This window comes from Penicillium arizonense (assembly GCF_001773325.1).
Source record: "Penicillium arizonense strain CBS 141311 chromosome Unknown PENARI_contig008, whole genome shotgun sequence".
Taxonomy (NCBI): Eukaryota; Fungi; Ascomycota; class Eurotiomycetes; order Eurotiales; family Aspergillaceae; genus Penicillium; species Penicillium arizonense.
This window is the reverse complement of record NW_019173285.1, coordinates 597,071-614,954: the sequence shown is the minus strand read 5'-3', so window position 1 is coordinate 614,954 and position 17,884 is coordinate 597,071. Positions and strand designations below refer to the sequence as shown.

Below are 17,884 nucleotides of genomic sequence, written 5' to 3'. Positions count from 1 at the left end.
CGCGAGCCGCGACAAAGGATCAGGTCGGTTTGTAGAAAGGACCGCCACCCTGTGGCTTGGTTAGCACGAGCACAAGTAGCCAAGGCGTGCGTGTGGGAGAGTTGCGAGCTGAAATCTATCCCACTTCCGGACTAGCCTTCCAGCACCACCATTTTTCCAATTGTTTCTATTGCCTCGCTTCCCAGCCTGCCAAGACGATCCAAAAAAAACTGGGGTCCTAGAGCCAAAATTAATGCACCCTTTTCTCCTTCTGGGGGTAGAAGTAGCCAGCCCGCTGGAGGTGGATGCCAGTACAGTTACGCGACAAGGCACGTATTTTTAATATTGAGACTGCTCCAGAAATAGTGATATTCTGGCGTTGTCCCTAAAACGGTCTAGTGTATCTTGGCAGTGGGGCCAGAGAATCTCTCGAAGAGTGTAGGCGGTTGCACCAGTTTCGGGACGTACTGTATGTAGGACGGGGAGAAGGGTTTACCATACAATTTTCAATCTAAAAAAAAAAAAAAAAACTCTATTACTTAGAACCACCAGAACTCAGCCATTTCTCGTTCAATTTCATTGCTTTTTAATGCACATCAAAGAGAAATGGCATGGCTACCGCTGTGCCTCAAAAAAAATCTCGAAAAATAAAAAGCTAAGCCCAACGCGGGGGTCGAACCCGCAGCCTCGAGATACACTACAACCCAAGGTATTGCAACCTATCAAAGTTCCCGAAGGAAGGGTCTTCCGTAGAAGTCTCGCGCGCTACCATTGCGCCAGCCGGGCGGTTGTTGAATTTTTGAGTCAATTTCGCATAAATCAGTGGAAAACTCTATTGTTAACTAGTTGATTATTATCTAGGTACACAAAGAAAANAAAAAAAAAAAAAAAAGAGCGAAGTAAAGCAAGAAGGAAAGTGAGAAACCAAGTAAAAAGCAAAGTGAAACGGAAAGTGGGACGATATTTAATAACCAGAGTATACCAAATCTGTTTCACGCGGTTTCCATATCGCTTATCGCCATTTTCTTTTTTTTGGCGGGGTTCACATTTTCACTTCCACTGCACAATGGATCCCTATGACAGTGACTCGAGTCTCGACGAGGATTTCACCGATACTGGTGTTCTTCTCGGCTATGCCGCTGAGGAAGTCATTGAAGACACAATCAGCCATCTAGGAGGCTGGCCCGTATGCTCAACCCACCATCTGCAAACCCTCAAACCCAAAACACTCAGCTAACAATACCATAGAAATGGCTCGATGATGCCTCCCCAGCCCCAGGCGACTTCGCCAACTGCAAGGTCTGCAATAGTCCAATGCTCCTCCTTCTCGAGTTACACGGCGACCTGCCCGACCGTTTTCCAACCGACGAACGGCGCCTTTACCTATTCGGCTGCCCCAGAAAACCCTGCAACCGCAAGCCCGGGAGCATCAGAGCCTACCGCGCAACCCGCAAGGTAACAGTCGGCACAGAAAAGCCAAAGCAAACCGACGAGCCCAAAAATGAAACCCCGCCTTCCGCCCCCGAGCAACCAAAGCAAGACCTCGGCGCAAGCCTGTTCGGCGCGACAACCTTAACCAACACGGTCTCCTCAAACCCAAACCCATTTTCGTCCTCCACAGGCCCAACACCCGCAGGAAGCAACCCCTTCGCAACGCCCGTGCCAGGTACCCCAGCCGAGAAAAAGCCCGCGCCCGCAAAGCAAGAACAATCCCTAGCGGAATCCTTCGCGGACAAAGTGCGCGTCTCAGAACCAAACCCCCCAGCAGCCACGAAACAAACCCCGGAATCAAGCAGTGACACAACACCGTGGCCCGCGCAATCCGCCTTCCCACCCCCATACAAGAACTTCTACCTAGATGCCGAATACGAGACCCTCAGCCGGCCCTCAACGCCCACAGTACCGGAAAACGTAACAATGGAACCGATGGACGAAGAAGGCAGCGGAGCCGCCGACCTAAAAGACACCTTCGAGTCCGAGCTCGACAAAGCCTTCATGAAATTCTCCACCCGCCTCGCCCACAACCCAGAGCAAGTCCTGCGCTATGAATTCAACGGTGTGCCCTTGCTCTATTCGCATAGCGATGCCGTCGGCGCGAGGTTCCATGTGAACAGTGCGCCGAATGCGAAGGTTACTACTACGACACTGGGCGCGGGCAGTATCCCCCCTTGTGAGTATTGTGGTGCGCCTCGTGTCTTTGAGTTCCAACTTGTGCCGCACGCTATTAGTATGCTTGAAGAGGGACGTGCTGGTGTTGGACTTGGCAAGGATGATGCCGGGATGGAGTGGGGGACTATTATTCTTGGAGTTTGTTCGAGGGATTGTAAGCCTGATGGGCTTGGCGTTACTGGTTGGAGGGAGGAGTGGGCTGGTGTGCAGTGGGAGGAGATTAGATAGTTTATATTTACATAGAGTGGGCTAGGAGGACAAAGAAATAGATACTGCTATTTTCGAAAACATTCAATGATTGTGTCATTGTTTTCTCTGTCCATTGTTTGCAAAATTAGTATAATGCAGTAAGCATCTAAAAAAGAGAATGTTTTGGTAAGGGTTAACATTTCTAGGGAGCTCCATATCGGATATCAAACCACGCTCGATGGCTTTCCTTTTCCGTTTCAGTACCACTCCCCTTTCTGACCGGGATCGATTTAAAACAAGGGCATACCTATAAGAAACCCATTTCTTGACGAATGGACACACCCCTCTCCTGGACCTATCTAATGTAGAATATATGTAAAATGTACCTAGTATCCATAGAGTGTAAAGTTATAGTGAGTTTTCCCTTGTCTAGAGGAAGGTCTAACTTGACATATATATAGATCTTAATTGGGGCTATGAGGCAAGAGACTGGTTTTGTCTTGGGGACATCTGCCTACGTGCTCGTACTATATCAAGGGATTTGTTGAGAATTTTTAACATCTATCGGGGCACCTTTCGAGAAATCTTCCTGGGTATCATAGGCAATAGTACCTAAACAGCAGGCTCACAGAAAGCACTACTAGGTAAAAGACATGAAATTGACAAGCATACTCTGTCTAAGCAAAGCAGCCTCATTCCCAGCTACATCGCGACGTCCTTATATATCCTTACCCCTTACTCCTTCTGACCTGACTCTCAATAATTGCAAATGTGGTCAAACAAACCATCATCTCCCACTTCTTAGTCTCTTCGTCACGAAGTGTATTGTGATCTTGTCCGTTCTTTGCCGTATATGCGATGAACAGGCTGCCGGCCTTCATCGTCCAAGAGCTGCTTCCTACCCACTTTGCTAGGAGCTGTCCATCTTCCTCATCAACGCCTCCAGCGCGGAGTTCCATACTCTTCAGCCTCCCTAGAACGCCATACGATTTCCGGTATGTGTATGTCATTCTCGCTGCACCGGTTCCGAAATTAAAATAGTACACCTTGTGACTATACTTCTCGGGCCGTCCCAGTCTCTCCCATATCATCTGCTTGCCCTCTATCTCTCCGGCTGGATCGCCAAGCCCGATAGTGAAGCCGCGACGGTGCATTTTCACAACCCCTAGGACTTCTCCGTCCTTAGAGTCTCCTTGGTGAAGTAGAAGGTCAAATTTGTGCTTTGAGAGAGTCTCGTGGGTTTCAATGTGGTATATAGAGTCGGCCTGAGGACCAGGCTTTGTGATGTGATACGCCTGAAGCTTCCCTTTGGACACGAGCTCATGGGAAAGCCCTTGGCCAAGATTCACGGCAGCCGTAATATTCGGCACGAGAGTGTCAGAGTCTATCAGTGATGTAGTTGTTGACATTGTGAAAATGAGGTAATTGGGAGAACATAAAAGGTAAGGCTGCTGTACCTGGGATTGAGGTGGACAGAATGTATGGAGAGAAAGAAACTAGAGAGGCTGTGGTCGCTCCATTATATACAAACTAGATCACCCCGTGAGCATTGAAAGCACAGCTTTAGAAAAGGTATGCGCTAAACCACATATGGTCAAAATCCGCGAACGCTGATCCCGTAATTAGTTCCAGCGAATCCACAAGGCGATTGGCTAGAGGGAACGGCATCGATCTTCTAGGTCAAATCTCTTGTAGCATGTGTATATATTGGTTTATTATTATAGAGCTATGTGGGGTTCATTTTTGTCCTTATACCCGTCTGATTGAGGCGAGAGTACCGAGCGTTGTCCCATTCAGAATACAAAACAGACGATATATCCAAGATGTTAAACGACCCTAGATACGACAGGGAGCAGATAGTGCACGCCGAGACGGAATCAACCTGGCTTCCGCGATACGCTCAAGGGCAATGATATAAGCTTCCCCAACAGGAATCTCCTCTTCAAAGTCCATGCCTCGAATCTTACCAAGAGACATCTCGCGGTTACGATCAAGAAGCGTAAAACCAGCCTTAACAAAAATCCACGACGAAGAAGGAACATCACGATGTTCGAGGTTATACGTCTCGCACATCCGTTGGTAATCTTCTTGGTGCTCATTCCATCACTCTTCGAGATCCTGCCAGCCCTTCTCGCCTGGTCCGATCCCCTTCAGGCCAATGTATTCTGCTATGGTAGGCCATTTCATAGACCAGGACCCCGGGACATCCGTGTCGGCGATATTGAAGGCTTCGCCGTTCGCCTGTTCGGGTTGGATCACCGATAGGTAGATCTCAGACTTTGAAAATCAGATCTTGGGATGAGTCTGTGAATGTGTAGGTGAAGTTGGTTTTTGTGCCGGGGAAGATGATGCTTGCGCCTGGACCGTTGACAAATCGGTAGAGAGCAAGGTAGAGAGCTAGTGGCTCGACGAAGGTCATGCCACTCACATTCGGGACGAATCCTGAGCAGTTCAATGTAAGAAAGGGAGGAGAAAGGTGGACTGGACTGTAAGTGAAGGTAAAGTAAAGGGGATCTCACCTATGATCTGGTCAGGACGAACCTCACACCACTTCCATGATTTGCCCTTGGCAGCCTCCCTGATCAAATCAACTTGATCGCAGTAAAAGATTTCATCTCCATATGGCGATAGGATTCGGGAATTATCTTCTTTCAGAGGAGGACTGATCTCAATCTTGTCCATGTACTGGAACACTGCAACGCCGTAGTTCTATCGAGGTCAGTGTAGCTCGGGCTAAAGTAAGGAATGGAACTTACATTGGTTCCAGTCTGAAGAACTAAGAATTGGAGCCGCGAGCAGAGCGAATCGGTTGCGTGGACGGCATTATACGCCATGTCTTTATTGATATTCTTGATGTCCATCACATTTTCGGTGTACGCGGTAGCATTGGAGTATGCTATGGTTGGTTGGTATTCTGTTTAATGTTAATGCCAAGCGATGCATATCGTATCACATACCAAGATAGTACATATGTGTGACTTGATCTAGACCTGGAATACGTTCCTGCATCTGCTTCTTCACATTGTCGAGGTCGGTCCGGAGATCAACTCCAGAGTACAGCTCTAGTCGAGGGCCTTGAGGTAGGCCGCTCTCAGCAATTGTCCGTGGACGATATGTTAAACCGATAACCCGATCAAAGGTGGTAGCAGTGGGATAGGATAGTAGATTTTTGGCCACGGCCCATCCGGAGATCCCACTGGCACCAAAGACCAGGGCTACTTTCTTCCCGTCAGACATTATGAGGATTGGTCTTGAGAAATAAGGAGGTATCCAAAATGACCCAGCTCAAGCGATATTTCTCCTGTTATGTATTTCCGGACCAAAAAGTGCCTGGCATCATTCAAGCCCCCAAGAGCTATTCCGGTTGGTAAGTACTAGGCCCACATAGGGCTTCGACCGGGGTGAATTGGCTCCTAGGATTCGGCCAAGAAACCGGAATGTACATTACTGTATACGCGAGGACGTTAGCAGCCCTAAATGAAACTGATCGTTGAAGCCCACCGGGTTGGGGGCCGAGTGATTGCTCCTTCCAGAACTGATCGACAGTTTGACGGATGCTAGTCAGGTCCTATATTAGCATCGGCTTATACTGACTCGAGTTGACTCTAGTTGACCCTGGGGCCAAGCGCTAATGCCCCGTTAGGGCCGTTCCCGCAGCGGCCCGAAATTCATGACGGGGCAGGGATCGGACGCCATGGCGCAGGACTAGTGTACATTTCAGGTCCACTTTCAACTTGGTTGGCAAATGTCCCAATTTTAGTCTCGGGAAAAAATGAATGAATCTCCGTACAGTAAAACAATTCAGTTGTATTTTAGGGATCAGACGGGATAATAAGTGGGTAAACTCCACTTCAGTCATGGAGCTTAGAGATGCTCTAAATAACTTGAAGTTAAACGGTTAGACGTAACGTAAAGCTACTTAACATTGGCCATATTGCCTGCAATATGTCATGCCATAGGCAATCTTTTGTAGTTTACATGTCAGATGATTCAGTTGCGTAGAAGGAACTTCTCAGGTCTTTTTTATTGACACAAAATCCCTCAAAATTTGAGATGCCAATTTGATACAGTACCATGACCGCAGGATTTAGTGGAGACGCATCCATGGAGGTACCATTCCGACATAGGTAGTTCAGCCGAGACCACTCTGGAACCACTACGATTGGCCCCAGAGACACACTGGAAGGATGAGATGCATGGGGGCCTCTGCAAGAAAAAGGAGCAATTGACTAATGGAAAGAAAAGGCTGAAAAACTGTGCGGTCCTTCGTAGTAGCATCTGTCAACAATGGCATTCTGAATGAGAAGTCCTGCAGTTTTATCACCCAAAATGGAATCCCTTATGCCGTCTGGCATTCTGCAGCGAGCGGGTATCGAATCAGGCACCCGACAAGCTGCAGTCTTTGGCGTGGGGATAAGCTTCATAGTTTTCATTTCTATCGTCATGGCTATACGAATGTGGGTGCGAGTTAAGGTCATTCGAGCCGTTGGAAGTGACGATAGTAAGTTTCTTGTCAGATTCAAGTACTGTCTAAGCACGAAGGCTAACTACTTTCAAGTTATGATGATCCTGGGAACTGTATGTGAAGGCCGCTCTTCTCCATGGGCGCTATTGACGAAGGAATTGGCCAAATATTCACCTTCAGTTTATCCATTGCTTCAATGGTAGGTATTTAAGGACTATCCTACTGATTTAGAATATCACTGACCTGAATCCAGCGGCGCATTATGGTACCGGCAAGCATCGTGCGTTTTACTCCCCTTCCAAGGTCAACCTATAGATCAATTCTAATCCCTTACACAGTCAGTGGTATCGCCGAGGAAGTCTACGCGCCAATGCTAAAGGTAATATAACCATTCGAAAATGTCAAGTCAAGTTGCCTAACAGCCATCCCCTTCAGTCTATCTGGTCAACTCGGCTGCTATACGTGATAGGAATCATGTTTATCAAACTATCCTTACTCTGGCTCTATCTCCGTCTCGACCGGCACGGATATATGAAATGGGCAGTCTATGCCCTATCATTTGTTGTATTGGGATTGTCCATTTCGAGTGCCTTGATTCTCATCTTTTCCTGTTTCCCGCCTTCCAAGTTTTGGGACATACCCGGGACTGTTTCCGGCCACTGCATGTCGGCGAGCTCCCAGCAAACCTTTTATGAGGCTAACGGTGTTCTCAATATTGTAACCGATATACTCATTTACCTAACTCCCATCCCGATGTTATGGAAAGTGCAAATACCTTTGGTTCATCTTGAGATCTATCCCAGCTTTAGAGAAAAGCCGCTTACACTGCGCAGCGCAAGAAGATTGCTCTTACGGGAGTCTTTGGACTTGGAAGTCTCGCTATTGCCGGTAAGACTCATGAGATGCATTTTCTTTCAAGGGATGCTAATTGTTTTCAGCCGGTTGCGTGCGATATGTCTATGTGAAGAGGCTAGCGGGTATCAAAGACCAGTATTATGAACTCGCGGATTCCCTTAATTGGTGCAGTATCGAGAATTATGTTGGTGAGTACGAGCAAACTCCCCGGCATCGAATCTGAACTGACAAGGACCGCTATCCCAGCCATCGTTTGCGGATCAGCGCCTTCTTTCTCGGTCCTCGTCAAGACCTATGCTACCCGTCTTTTCGGCATCTACTATGGCGACCAAGTATATCAGACTTATAGCCGCTCCCATGATCAACCACTACAACGTATTGCGGATCGCTTCCGTGCAGATGACCCTACCATTACTACTGGAAGCCAAGAGGCCATCGTGCCTACTGGGGGAATCTTGATGAAGACGGATTTGCACATGGAGGTGGGGCCATCTGATCCAACAGAGAATCATGCGGAGGAATAAGTATGATGGAGGGTTCTAAAAGATTACAATTGTATATAGTTCTGTAGCAAAATATACAGAAGCCGGGGATAAATTAATGAACTTGATTCCTTTCTATGCACATGGATTCGTAACCTGCATCCCAATCATTCTAGCTAAAACTTGTATTGACATGAACTTTTCTATAATTCCAACCTTAAGATGCATAATCTACTCCATCTCAATGGTACCGGGGGGCTTGCTGGTGAAGTCATAGGCGACACGGCACACACCCTGGACCTCGTTGACGATACGGGTAGAGACCTTGGTCAGGAACTCGTAGCTGAAGGGGTAAGGGGTGGCGGTCATGAAGTCCTTGGTGGAGATGGCACGGAGGAGGATGATGTTGGCGTAAACGCGCTTGTCACCCATGACACCAACGGCGCGGGAGGGGTCCAGAGCGGCGTAGGCCTGGCCGATATCGTCGTACAGACCGGCCTCGCGGATCATACTGATGAAGATGTGGTCGGCGTGGCGGGCCGCGTCGACCTTCTCCTTGGTGACCTCGCCTAAGACACGGATAGCAAGACCGGGGCCTGATTTTGCCGTTAGCTGTTTGGCCTGGGTTTTTGTTGTCTTTGTGGATACTTACCAGGGAAGGGGTGGCGGCCGACAAGCTCGGGAGAGATGTTAAGCTGGCGACCAAGCTCACGGACCTCGTCCTTGAAGAGTTCGCGCAAAGGCTCGATCAACTTCAGGCCGTGACCGGCAATGAGGCGCTCGGCGATACCGCCAACGTTGTGGTGGGTCTTGATGGTCTGGGAAGGTCCCTTGAATGAGATACTCTCAATGACATCTGAGATATGTTAGCATGCCAATCACGAATAAAGAGGCATTGAGGCCTTACCAGGGTAGAGAGTGCCCTGCAAGAACCATTCGACCTTTCCGGCGTTCTTGGCCTCGATCTTGCGGGCCTCCTCCTCAAAGACATCGATGAACTTGCCACCAATGAACTTGCGTTTCTGCTCGGGGTCGTGGACACCCTTCAGGCCAGCCAGGAATTCCTCGGAAGCATCCACAACGGTAAGGTTGATACCGAGCTGCTTCTGGAGAACATCCTTGACGACAGCGCACTCGTTCAGGCGCATGCAGCCGTTGTCGACCAAGACGGCGTGGAAACGGTCGCCGATAGCCTCGGTCATCAGCTTGGCAGCAACGGTAGAGTCGACACCACCGCTGACGGCTCCCAAGACCTGACCAGTAGGGCCAACCAGGTTGCGGATACGGGTGATCTCCTGGCCAATGAACTCAGACATGGTCCAGGTCTGCTGGGCACCACAAATGCCGACAGCAAAGTTCTTAAGAAGCTGGCCGCCCTGAGGAGTGTCTGATATTTCGTTAGTCCAAGACCAAGAGAGTCCTATTTAGAAACCATAAACTCACGGGTGACCTCGGGGTGGAACTGGATGCCGTAAACGGGCTCAGTTTGGTGTGCGATAGCCGCGTACTCGGAATTCTTGGTTGTGCCAATGGTGTGGAAGCCCTCGGGAAGGTTGCAGAGCTTATCACCGTGGGACATCCACACGGTCATGGCATCCTCAAGACCCTCGAAGAGCTTGTCGACATGGCCTCCGAAGCGGGTGGCCTGCAGGTCAGCGTGACCGTACTCGCGAGCGGTACCAGCAACGACGTTGTCGGCGTGCAGACGGTGGGCGATCTCCTGGAGACCGTAGCAAATTCCGAGAATGGGGACGCCCAGGTCGAAGAAGGCGGGGTCGATGTGGGGAGCATCCTTCTCGTACACGGAGTAGGGACCACCGGACAGGATGATTCCCTTGGGGCTCCAGCCGAGATCGGCCAGCTTCTGGGTGCAGGGGAGCATCTCAGAGTAGACATTGATCTCTCGTAGACGGCGGGTAATAAGGTGGGTGCTGCACGAGGTGGTCGGTTAGACTCGACGAATTGAGACGCAAAGTTGGGTTGACCACAAGATTCGACCACCGGCAAGGAGAACATACTATTGCGATCCATTGTCGAGCACCAGGATGGTGTCGAAGCTGTTGTGAGGAATCACCTCAGTCATGGTGAAAGAGTTGAGTCACACAGTGATCTCAATAAAGTTGAAAGGGGTGGAGGCAAACACAGATCAAATGCAATTGACTGTGAAGGGGTATATGGGCCAAATGAAATAACCTCCAGAGGAATATCGCAATGAGTCAAGGGAAGGAAGAAATCTAAGAAACCGATAAGAGAAGAAAAAAAAGTGGTACATGGGGAACACCCGCATTCTGCCGCCAATTAGTGTTTCTGATTGGCCAGATATGATTCCGCTTTCATGACTAACGAGGGGCAACGTGATAAGGCCCTAAAGCGACTGTTATATACGCAATTGCATTGATCTCTTGTATTTGACACTTGGTGAGATCTACCACTCTGGCTCGCTGTCACTACCGGGGTATGCCTTCTTCCTCAACTTCCATAATGACTTTTCACGCGCAGCAGCTTCACGTTGGTGACGACTGTTGTCTTCCACAACGGTCATCCAGGGCACATTGCTGGCTCTCCGTATCCTCTCGCGCAGAAGAGCAAGGGTTCGGTTATGCTCGGGATCACTATCATTGGCAGAGTCGCCAGTTTTGCGCGACCGGGATGCTGACATCTGGTAGCGACGTTCTGCCGCACGAGCGGCATAGTATTCTTCACTGATAGCCCAATTCGGGTTATCAATTTGACCACGAACCAGCACAAGGCCATGGCCTTCCTGAATTGACTTTTCAAGGAGGGAAGAGGGAATAGGCGTGGAGAGTTCAAGCTTGTGCGTAGAAGTATTGATCGAGCGGACCAAAGCCAGACCGAGACAATGCGACGATCTTGGATCCAAGGGAGTGCAACTGCCGGACCCAATGAAAAGATATGGAAGGTCTTCACGTGTTCGCACAATGCTTGCAGACGCGGCAACCTGTATTGAATCACTCAAACCCGGGTTCTCTGAATCCAGGTCCATGTCCGAGTCATTCGAGGCCGCAGGTCTTGCCATTTCACCTGTGATGGCGCTCGGCGATTCCACTGCCACGATACCTACAATAGCTCCTTCGAGAGTTTCTTGCAAGAGATCAGGGTTGATCTGAGATCCCATGACCATGATACCCGTGATTCCTTGTCGTGAGCCCGCGTATTCCACAGTGATAGGTCTGGTACGAGAGAGGGGAACATCCGTCCACAATGGTGTGCTGAGATCAGTCGGATGAGTCATGTGGAAGTATGACTGAATTTGCATGGCGCGTAGTTGAGCGCTTGATCGGCTCACAAAGTCGGTGGGCTGCGAAGGAAGGATGGTCATGGGGACGCGAGCTTCACGGGCTGCCAGAGCCAAAGGATCCACGACCTCTGATGGACCCTTTTCGCTCATATAAACCATATCGGAAAGACCGAGAGTTCTGACCAACCATGTTGCAACCTCTAATCCTTGACCAAAGATCCAACCAGGATAGTTGATAATCAGAGGGCACCGAGGATACTTGTCCAACAACGAGCGATATTGATCCATCAGATCCATGACAGCCATAGCATAGTGGTCCGGGTCTTCTTTGGGTGATGTTGCACCAATATGATGCGCTCGCACCATTTCACCATCGCGGGATTCGTCCAGCGATGGGTGAGTGAAGGGCGGACCAAAGAATGGAGAGCGCACGCGCGCAAGATAAACCTGGCCCATAGGGGCAAACTCTGGCTGACCTGGGTCTAGATCCAGGAAAGCAACACCGTCCGTATTCGTGTATCCAGTCTCGACCTCAGGCGCAGCACTGAGAACATGGTTCAATAAGTAGCGACTGAAAGTAGATTTTCCAGACGCTTTGGGACCGCATACCAGAACACGAAGTTTGCTTTGGCGCTGTGAGAGGGCTTTCATCGAAGCACTCCATTTCTTGTCGAGGTGAAGAGGTCGGAGATGTCTGTTCAAGGTATCATCTGACGATGTGTACAACTGTCAAACCGTTAGCCTTGGCTTTGCACTCGAATAAAGGGAAGGCCACTCACAACTGAGAAGGTTCGCTTCGAGTCGTTCGCAGCGCCCTTCAAAGTGATTTTATCTGCAGCTGTGTTCTGACCAGCCCAGATCTTTTGATATAGAGGTGAAAGGTCCCGGAGACGGGCGATGCCGCTGCTGCAAGACTTAAGCTCGACTTCTGCTTCACCGTCAATTCCAGAAACACATTTGATAACTGGCAAGGAGTGTGTTGAGGGGGCATAGACTCTATGCACGTCTGCGGAAGGGTGCAGTTTCGCGCCCATCAAACTAACAACACCTCTTTTAACCCAAATGTCATAATGACCAATCAGTGCAAGATTCTGTACCAAGTCAGCAAGGCCACATCCATCAGTCGGGTAGTTTTGTACATACTGCTCTCTCCTTGATACGGACACAGAGAGTGTTACCATCACTGTAGACAATGTTGTTCTTGCTCAACCGAGCCTTTGATAGAGGGAAGTTTTGGAGTTCTGCCGGGGTTTCCGCGGGCGATTCATAGCCATCGGCATCACCCACGACAGATGCAACTTCGTCCTCGTCCATTTCATCGGCATTTGCGACTTCCTCTTGCTCGGACTCAACGTCTGATTCCTCGGGGGCATTCTCCGGCTCCGGCTGGGCTTCAGACTTATGAGACCGGGTGACTCTTGTAGGCTGTTCTGGCGTTTTCTCGGCAGGCAATGGCTCATCTTGTTTCTTTGCTGCCCTTGTTCGTGGGCGACGCTCTCCATTTGGTTCAGTCTCGGCTACTTCGAGGGATCGTCGCCGCTTTTTCGAGGGCGGCTCACTTGCAGCTACAGCTTGCGGCGCCTCTTTTGGTACGGCTGGCTCCAGCACTTGTTGCTGGCGAGCTTTGCGCGCAGCGAAGGCTGCGAAAGCGCTCAGCGGAGCTAGAAAACGACAGGCGTGTGAGATTTACATTGGCGTCGCGGGGCATGGAGTTATGGAGCTTACCACCTGCTTGCTGTTTCTCGGCCTTTCTCTTCATTGCATGTAATTGACCCGCAGTGAGAGTTAGAGAGAAAACGACCGTTTTGATAATGCGGTCCAAGGCGATAAGCAAAAAAAGTTGGCCTGTGGTCCGTGCTCCCGCGGAGCAGAAAAAAAAGATCGGCCGTTCAATTCGAACATTCTCACTCAACGTCAACTATTGCGGATTTGCGAGTTCGCAATTATATTCCTGGAAAGGATTTATTGACCGCTTCACTGAATTTGCATCGTGGGACTTGGCTGCGCCAGCATTCCGCGCATCCTTTGCGAAAGCATCGTCGGTCTTCGCTTTGCCCGATACCTTGAACAGCCGCCATGGCATCCGATAGCGATAGCAGCTCAAGCAGGTCGACCTCGCCCGAGCCTACGACTAAGCAAGAAAAGAACATGAAGAAACTCTCGAAGGCACAGGAATCAAGCTCAGATGAGACCTCGAGCTCGTCGGGCTCAGACTCTGACAGCGACTCGGACAGCTCCAGTGAAATGAAGCCTACAACCTCGGGCGAGAAGTAAGCGGTTCTCTATTTCTAATACCAACATACAATGGGTCTAATCTATGCAACCTTCAGGGTCTCAATCTCCGGTCCTCAGCCCTACAAGCCCCCCGCGGGCTTCAAGTCAGCAAAGAAGCAAGCCCCGCCATCCTCCAAAACTTCCTCCCTTCTCTCCAACCTCAATGGCAAACAAATCATCCACCTCACAGCCCCTGCCTCTCTCCCATTGTCCAAAGTCAAAGAGGTGACCATGTCCAAGGTGATGCAGGGCGAGCCGATCCTCAGCCACGACGGCATGAACTACGGTATCCCCACCGAATCTTTCTCAGAGGCCGGCCTCCCCAACAAGTCGCTTCTCGTTTTTGACGAGAAGTCACAAACATACCGCACCGCAGCCGCTAGCATCCCCAGTTTCCACGTCCAGGAATTGATCGATCTCCCAAGCTCGGAAAAAACAGACGCCGCAGTGGCAGCACTGCGCGAGGTAGTCAAGCCCGCCAGGCCTCAACCAAAGCACCTGAAGATGCGATTCCGACCTGTCGGAACTGCCGCTGCTGGCCCAGAGACCTTCGGCTCCAGCTCGGAATCCGAAGCTGAAGTGCCTTCGTTCAAGGTGCCCAAGGGAGAGGAGCGCAAGCGGAAGCATGATCACACTGAGGCTGATGCTGATGCTCCTCAAGCGGCGGCTGTGCCTCGCAAGAAGTCAAAGAAGCGCTCGCAAGAGAATGGCGATGAAGAGACAAGGCCTAAGAAGTCTAAAAAGTCCTCCAAGGACAAGGAGGAGAAGAAGCGGAAAAAGTCCGAGAAGGCATGATTTGGCGTTGGGTTTTATTTCTAGCTTTGTTTTTACGACATTTTACAGATACTATGTACAATTTACAGTCTCATTTTCTTTGGCATTCCCAAAGTCGTTGTGAGTTTCACTAAGAGGGCATTTCTATTTTGATCTTCCAAGAATCTTGCAAATAGCGATTGCAGCTCTAAGCTGATGCCGAGAAGTAGATCCCCAGCATGGGTACCACGCAGTTCACCTTTCAATGTTCCACAGACCGATGCTTGAGGTTTGCATGGAAGTTCTCATGTACACTGACGATCTGAACTTTCTTGCCATCCGCATTCAGCACGCCTCCTTTCTCACTATCATCAGTTGAGCTACGCTCCGCAATTTCCCACTCAGTACCAGCAGCAATTTCGAGATTCTTGCCGCGAGTTTCTTTGACAAAAACCCAGCAGAAGCCAGCAGCTACGATGTCAAAGCCCATGAAGATGAGAAAAGTGTTGGCGCCAACGTTTTTGATCATGTAGGGACTCGCGAACGAGAAGCAGAAAGATGATGCCCAGTGAGCAAGCATGCTGACTGCCAACCCTAGAGCTCGAATCCGCGTTGGGAATATCTCCGGTACATAGGCCCAAGGCAATGGACCCCAAGAGCAGTTGTAGATCTATTGGAAGATTAGTAAATATCCTGTGTGTCTAGGTGGAAAAGGAATTGACTGACCATAATGTCAAGATAGATCATAGCAACCGTCGCCCTTCCAGCAGAGGTAACATTAGTCGCAGTTTGAGTTGGGATGTAATCGACAATGAGCGCAGTGATGAGCATGCAGATGGCCATAAGTGCAGCACCACCGGCGAGCGTCATACGGCGACTAAATCTCTCAGCCAGTACCCAGATGAAAAATGTACTAGCAATGACCTTGACGGCACCAAACAGACCAGTCAACAGCATGTTACGGTTCGTTCCACTGCCCGCAATCAGCTTGAAATACTGTGGTGCGAAAACCGCCAGTGCACTGCTGCCCGTGGCATTTTGAAAAATGAACAGCAGAGGCCCAACAATGAAGCGCAGTCGATTGGCTGGCTCGAGAAGCTCACGGTATGAGAAGCCCTTGCGCTCTGCCTGCTCAGCCTGGAGTCCCAGCTGGGTTTCTGTGAACTCTTCGCGGGTCTTGATGTCTTCGCCGCCGCGAATCCAAGTAATGGACTTCCAGGCCTCGTCGGTGCGGTTTTGTGTCAGTAGCCAACGGATCGATTCTGGTAAGGTGAAGGAGCCGATGAATAGGATTCCTCCTGAGATCAGCTGCAGTCCAACGGGGATCTGCCACTCCCGAGAAGTGCCCGCGATGGAGTTGCTCTTGGCTACACCCTGCTTGGTGATTAGTGTCGTGGATCCTTTTTAGGGCTAATGGTAGAGCTAAGACCCACATAGTCAATCCAGTATGCTGTGAACACACCCCATGCATAGAGCCATTGGTAGAAAGAACCACATCGACCACGGATCTCCTTTGGTGTCATCTCTGCTGAGTACATGGGGATGACAACACTCTGACCACCCATGCCCAGACCAGCAATGATACGGCCGATATACCAAGCTGCGAGGGAGTGGGTTTTGATGACTTGGATTATGACGCCTATGATGAAGAGAGCCGTTGAGCCGAGGATGGTGAGCTTGCGTCCATATCTGTTGGTCAGTGGGTAGATCACTGCAGCTCCAATGAAAGATCCCAGTTGCTCCAACCCAACTGTGAGCGAGGACACCTTGGACTGGGATTCAGTCTTGTAGCCCAAATCTGCTTGGAAGGATTTGTAGGTTAGGATACCACCTGCAACACCCGAGTCGTAGGCAGATAGGAAAGAAGAGATGCTGTAGAAAGTATATCAGTTGCTGTCATGATATCACTGTCCATGAGCTGACATACAAAACAATGGCTGCCAAATGATAGGCACGGAAGGTGCCAAGATGGGTGTTCAACTCTGGAATCGTAAAAAGCCCCATGGCTAATATATGTCAAAGCCAGAGAAAGAGAGAATGAAAGAAAGAAGCCAGGAAAATAAGAAAAGATCAAGCACAGGGATATTTTTATCCAAGGGGCCTACTCTTTAGATTGGGCTCTGTTTGAGTTCCAGCAAAAGGCCAAGGCGACATGGCTGTTGCTTCGCATATAAATGCAAAGCTTCTACATGGATATCTCTATCTCATTGTTGGCAGATACAAGGATGTTCTTGCGTGCTGGTGTATACTTCCGCCAGCCGATAGCCGATGTATGCTTGCTCGCCTCTAGAGCACGCCTTCGTGCTCAGTGATGGTGCTATCCTCATAGTGACTGTAACCACATATTCCATGGGATCCTCACAGCATATCAGCTCGGCTGAAAGGATTTGACAACGCGCGTCCGTCCGCAAGTGCCTTAGGGGTGGTTGTTGATGCAACGTGAAGGGCTAGATCCAGTACTTTGTAAGGGGCTTCGTCGGCTGATTTGGGTCCAGACTTAAGCCTTGAGAGAGGTCGTAAATATTACGCGAGCTAAAACGCACTCCGGGGCTGCTCATATACATAGGCTTAGGAGTTGAATGTGGTGATTTATATAGAACCTGCTCCATCTATGATCAACATATCTCCGACGTTAAGGCGATCCCCAGATGCTTAGCACTCTATGTTGAACCACTCCTCTATTATTTCTTGCTAAGACAAAGAGATATATGAACAAGATAGATCTTTGAACCAACCCAGATCTAAGAATAAGTGAAACCAAACCAAAGCAAGAAGATGCTAAGAGAACATATATGTGGATCGCCCCGGGTCCTGGATGACCTCAGGCTGGGGTACCTTGGTGACATAAGCATCACCTGATTGCATCACATGCGATAGACTCCTCCGATAGCAAATGATCTCCTTCGTGCTTTGTATCTGTATTGTCTCTGACCTCTGAAGAAAGCGTTCTGTATTCTTTGCTTCATTTATAGACATAGTGCTTGGTTGAAGTGTGCATGATTTGACAGCTTCAAGCCCGATATCATCTCCGGCGCCCAAGCTCCAAGTGCTTATCGGGGGTCCTCCGTACGTTCCACCTTATACATTCCACGTTTATCGGCTGACCGCATTAACATGACAAGAGTCATTTGCAGGTCTAGCTTGACGTGTGCTAGCTTCTGACTGGTGAAGTGTCTATTGCCCTATCAGCACCGGCCAGTCACCTGGCTCGAACCTCTGACTGCCCGACCGGTGATTCACCACAGTTTAGCATCCATCGTCCTTGACCTGTATCCGACTATATCAGTATATCAATAAAGATGAGACCATTAAGAGACGATACCAGACGCCGGGCAGACCGGCAGATGAGCGCCAGTATGAAACCGACTTCGTCGAGCCGTCGTCCATTTTCAGACCGCATACCAGAGAGATTCAAGGATGGAGATGATGCACAGTTTGATTTCACAGCTCCGCCGCGGG

General features: G+C 49.7%; 9 protein-coding genes across 9 annotated transcripts; 3 read left to right on the top strand and 6 right to left on the bottom strand.

Moving 5' to 3' along the window:
• Nucleotides 1-1,045: 1,045 nt before the first annotated feature.
• Nucleotides 1,046-2,417, top strand: PENARI_c008G09020 (small subunit rRNA maturation protein TSR4; the record flags this gene model as incomplete). Its single annotated transcript, XM_022631570.1, has 3 exons — nt 1,046-1,165; nt 1,228-2,286; nt 2,412-2,417. 3 exons carry the CDS (start codon nt 1,046-1,048, stop codon nt 2,415-2,417), a joined length of 1,185 nt encoding a protein of 394 aa, XP_022488858.1.
• A 648-nt stretch (nt 2,418-3,065) lies between these two features.
• On the bottom strand, nt 3,066-3,746 carry PENARI_c008G00233 (uncharacterized protein; the record flags this gene model as incomplete). The annotated part of the gene is made up of 1 exon (XM_022631269.1): nt 3,066-3,746. One exon carries the CDS (start codon nt 3,744-3,746, stop codon nt 3,066-3,068), a length of 681 nt encoding a protein of 226 aa, XP_022488626.1.
• Nucleotides 3,747-4,609: 863 nt separating this feature from the next.
• PENARI_c008G11545 (uncharacterized protein) lies at nt 4,610-5,574 on the bottom strand (the record flags this gene model as incomplete). Its single annotated transcript, XM_022631667.1, has 4 exons — nt 4,610-4,779; nt 4,857-5,046; nt 5,094-5,233; nt 5,295-5,574. 4 exons carry the CDS (start codon nt 5,572-5,574, stop codon nt 4,610-4,612), a joined length of 780 nt encoding a protein of 259 aa, XP_022488838.1.
• Nucleotides 5,575-6,666: 1,092 nt separating this feature from the next.
• On the top strand, nt 6,667-8,181 carry PENARI_c008G03961 (uncharacterized protein; the record flags this gene model as incomplete). Its single annotated transcript, XM_022631407.1, has 8 exons — nt 6,667-6,838; nt 6,896-6,915; nt 7,034-7,082; nt 7,141-7,181; nt 7,238-7,519; nt 7,612-7,690; nt 7,741-7,845; nt 7,904-8,181. 8 exons carry the CDS (start codon nt 6,667-6,669, stop codon nt 8,179-8,181), a joined length of 1,026 nt encoding a protein of 341 aa, XP_022488688.1.
• A 189-nt stretch (nt 8,182-8,370) lies between these two features.
• On the bottom strand, nt 8,371-10,222 carry gua1 (GMP synthase (glutamine-hydrolyzing); the record flags this gene model as incomplete). Its single annotated transcript, XM_022631321.1, has 5 exons — nt 8,371-8,735; nt 8,792-8,995; nt 9,047-9,526; nt 9,583-10,070; nt 10,158-10,222. The coding sequence occupies 5 exons, from the start codon at nt 10,220-10,222 to the stop codon at nt 8,371-8,373; spliced, it is 1,602 nt and encodes a 533-aa protein (XP_022488509.1).
• Nucleotides 10,223-10,564: 342 nt separating this feature from the next.
• Nucleotides 10,565-13,157, bottom strand: grc3 (uncharacterized protein; the record flags this gene model as incomplete). Its single annotated transcript, XM_022631515.1, has 4 exons — nt 10,565-12,124; nt 12,178-12,489; nt 12,542-13,059; nt 13,124-13,157. 4 exons carry the CDS (start codon nt 13,155-13,157, stop codon nt 10,565-10,567), a joined length of 2,424 nt encoding a protein of 807 aa, XP_022488467.1.
• Nucleotides 13,158-13,474: 317 nt separating this feature from the next.
• PENARI_c008G10902 (DNA-directed RNA polymerase I subunit RPA34) lies at nt 13,475-14,467 on the top strand (the record flags this gene model as incomplete). Its single annotated transcript, XM_022631640.1, has 2 exons — nt 13,475-13,668; nt 13,729-14,467. The coding sequence occupies 2 exons, from the start codon at nt 13,475-13,477 to the stop codon at nt 14,465-14,467; spliced, it is 933 nt and encodes a 310-aa protein (XP_022488720.1).
• A 220-nt stretch (nt 14,468-14,687) lies between these two features.
• PENARI_c008G10671 (sugar porter family MFS transporter) lies at nt 14,688-16,429 on the bottom strand (the record flags this gene model as incomplete). Its single annotated transcript, XM_022631628.1, has 4 exons — nt 14,688-15,095; nt 15,152-15,799; nt 15,859-16,297; nt 16,353-16,429. The coding sequence occupies 4 exons, from the start codon at nt 16,427-16,429 to the stop codon at nt 14,688-14,690; spliced, it is 1,572 nt and encodes a 523-aa protein (XP_022488453.1).
• Nucleotides 16,430-17,475: 1,046 nt separating this feature from the next.
• PENARI_c008G03908 (uncharacterized protein) lies at nt 17,476-17,812 on the bottom strand (the record flags this gene model as incomplete). Its single annotated transcript, XM_022631404.1, has 3 exons — nt 17,476-17,599; nt 17,629-17,692; nt 17,764-17,812. 3 exons carry the CDS (start codon nt 17,810-17,812, stop codon nt 17,476-17,478), a joined length of 237 nt encoding a protein of 78 aa, XP_022488710.1.
• Nucleotides 17,813-17,884: the final 72 nt, after the last annotated feature.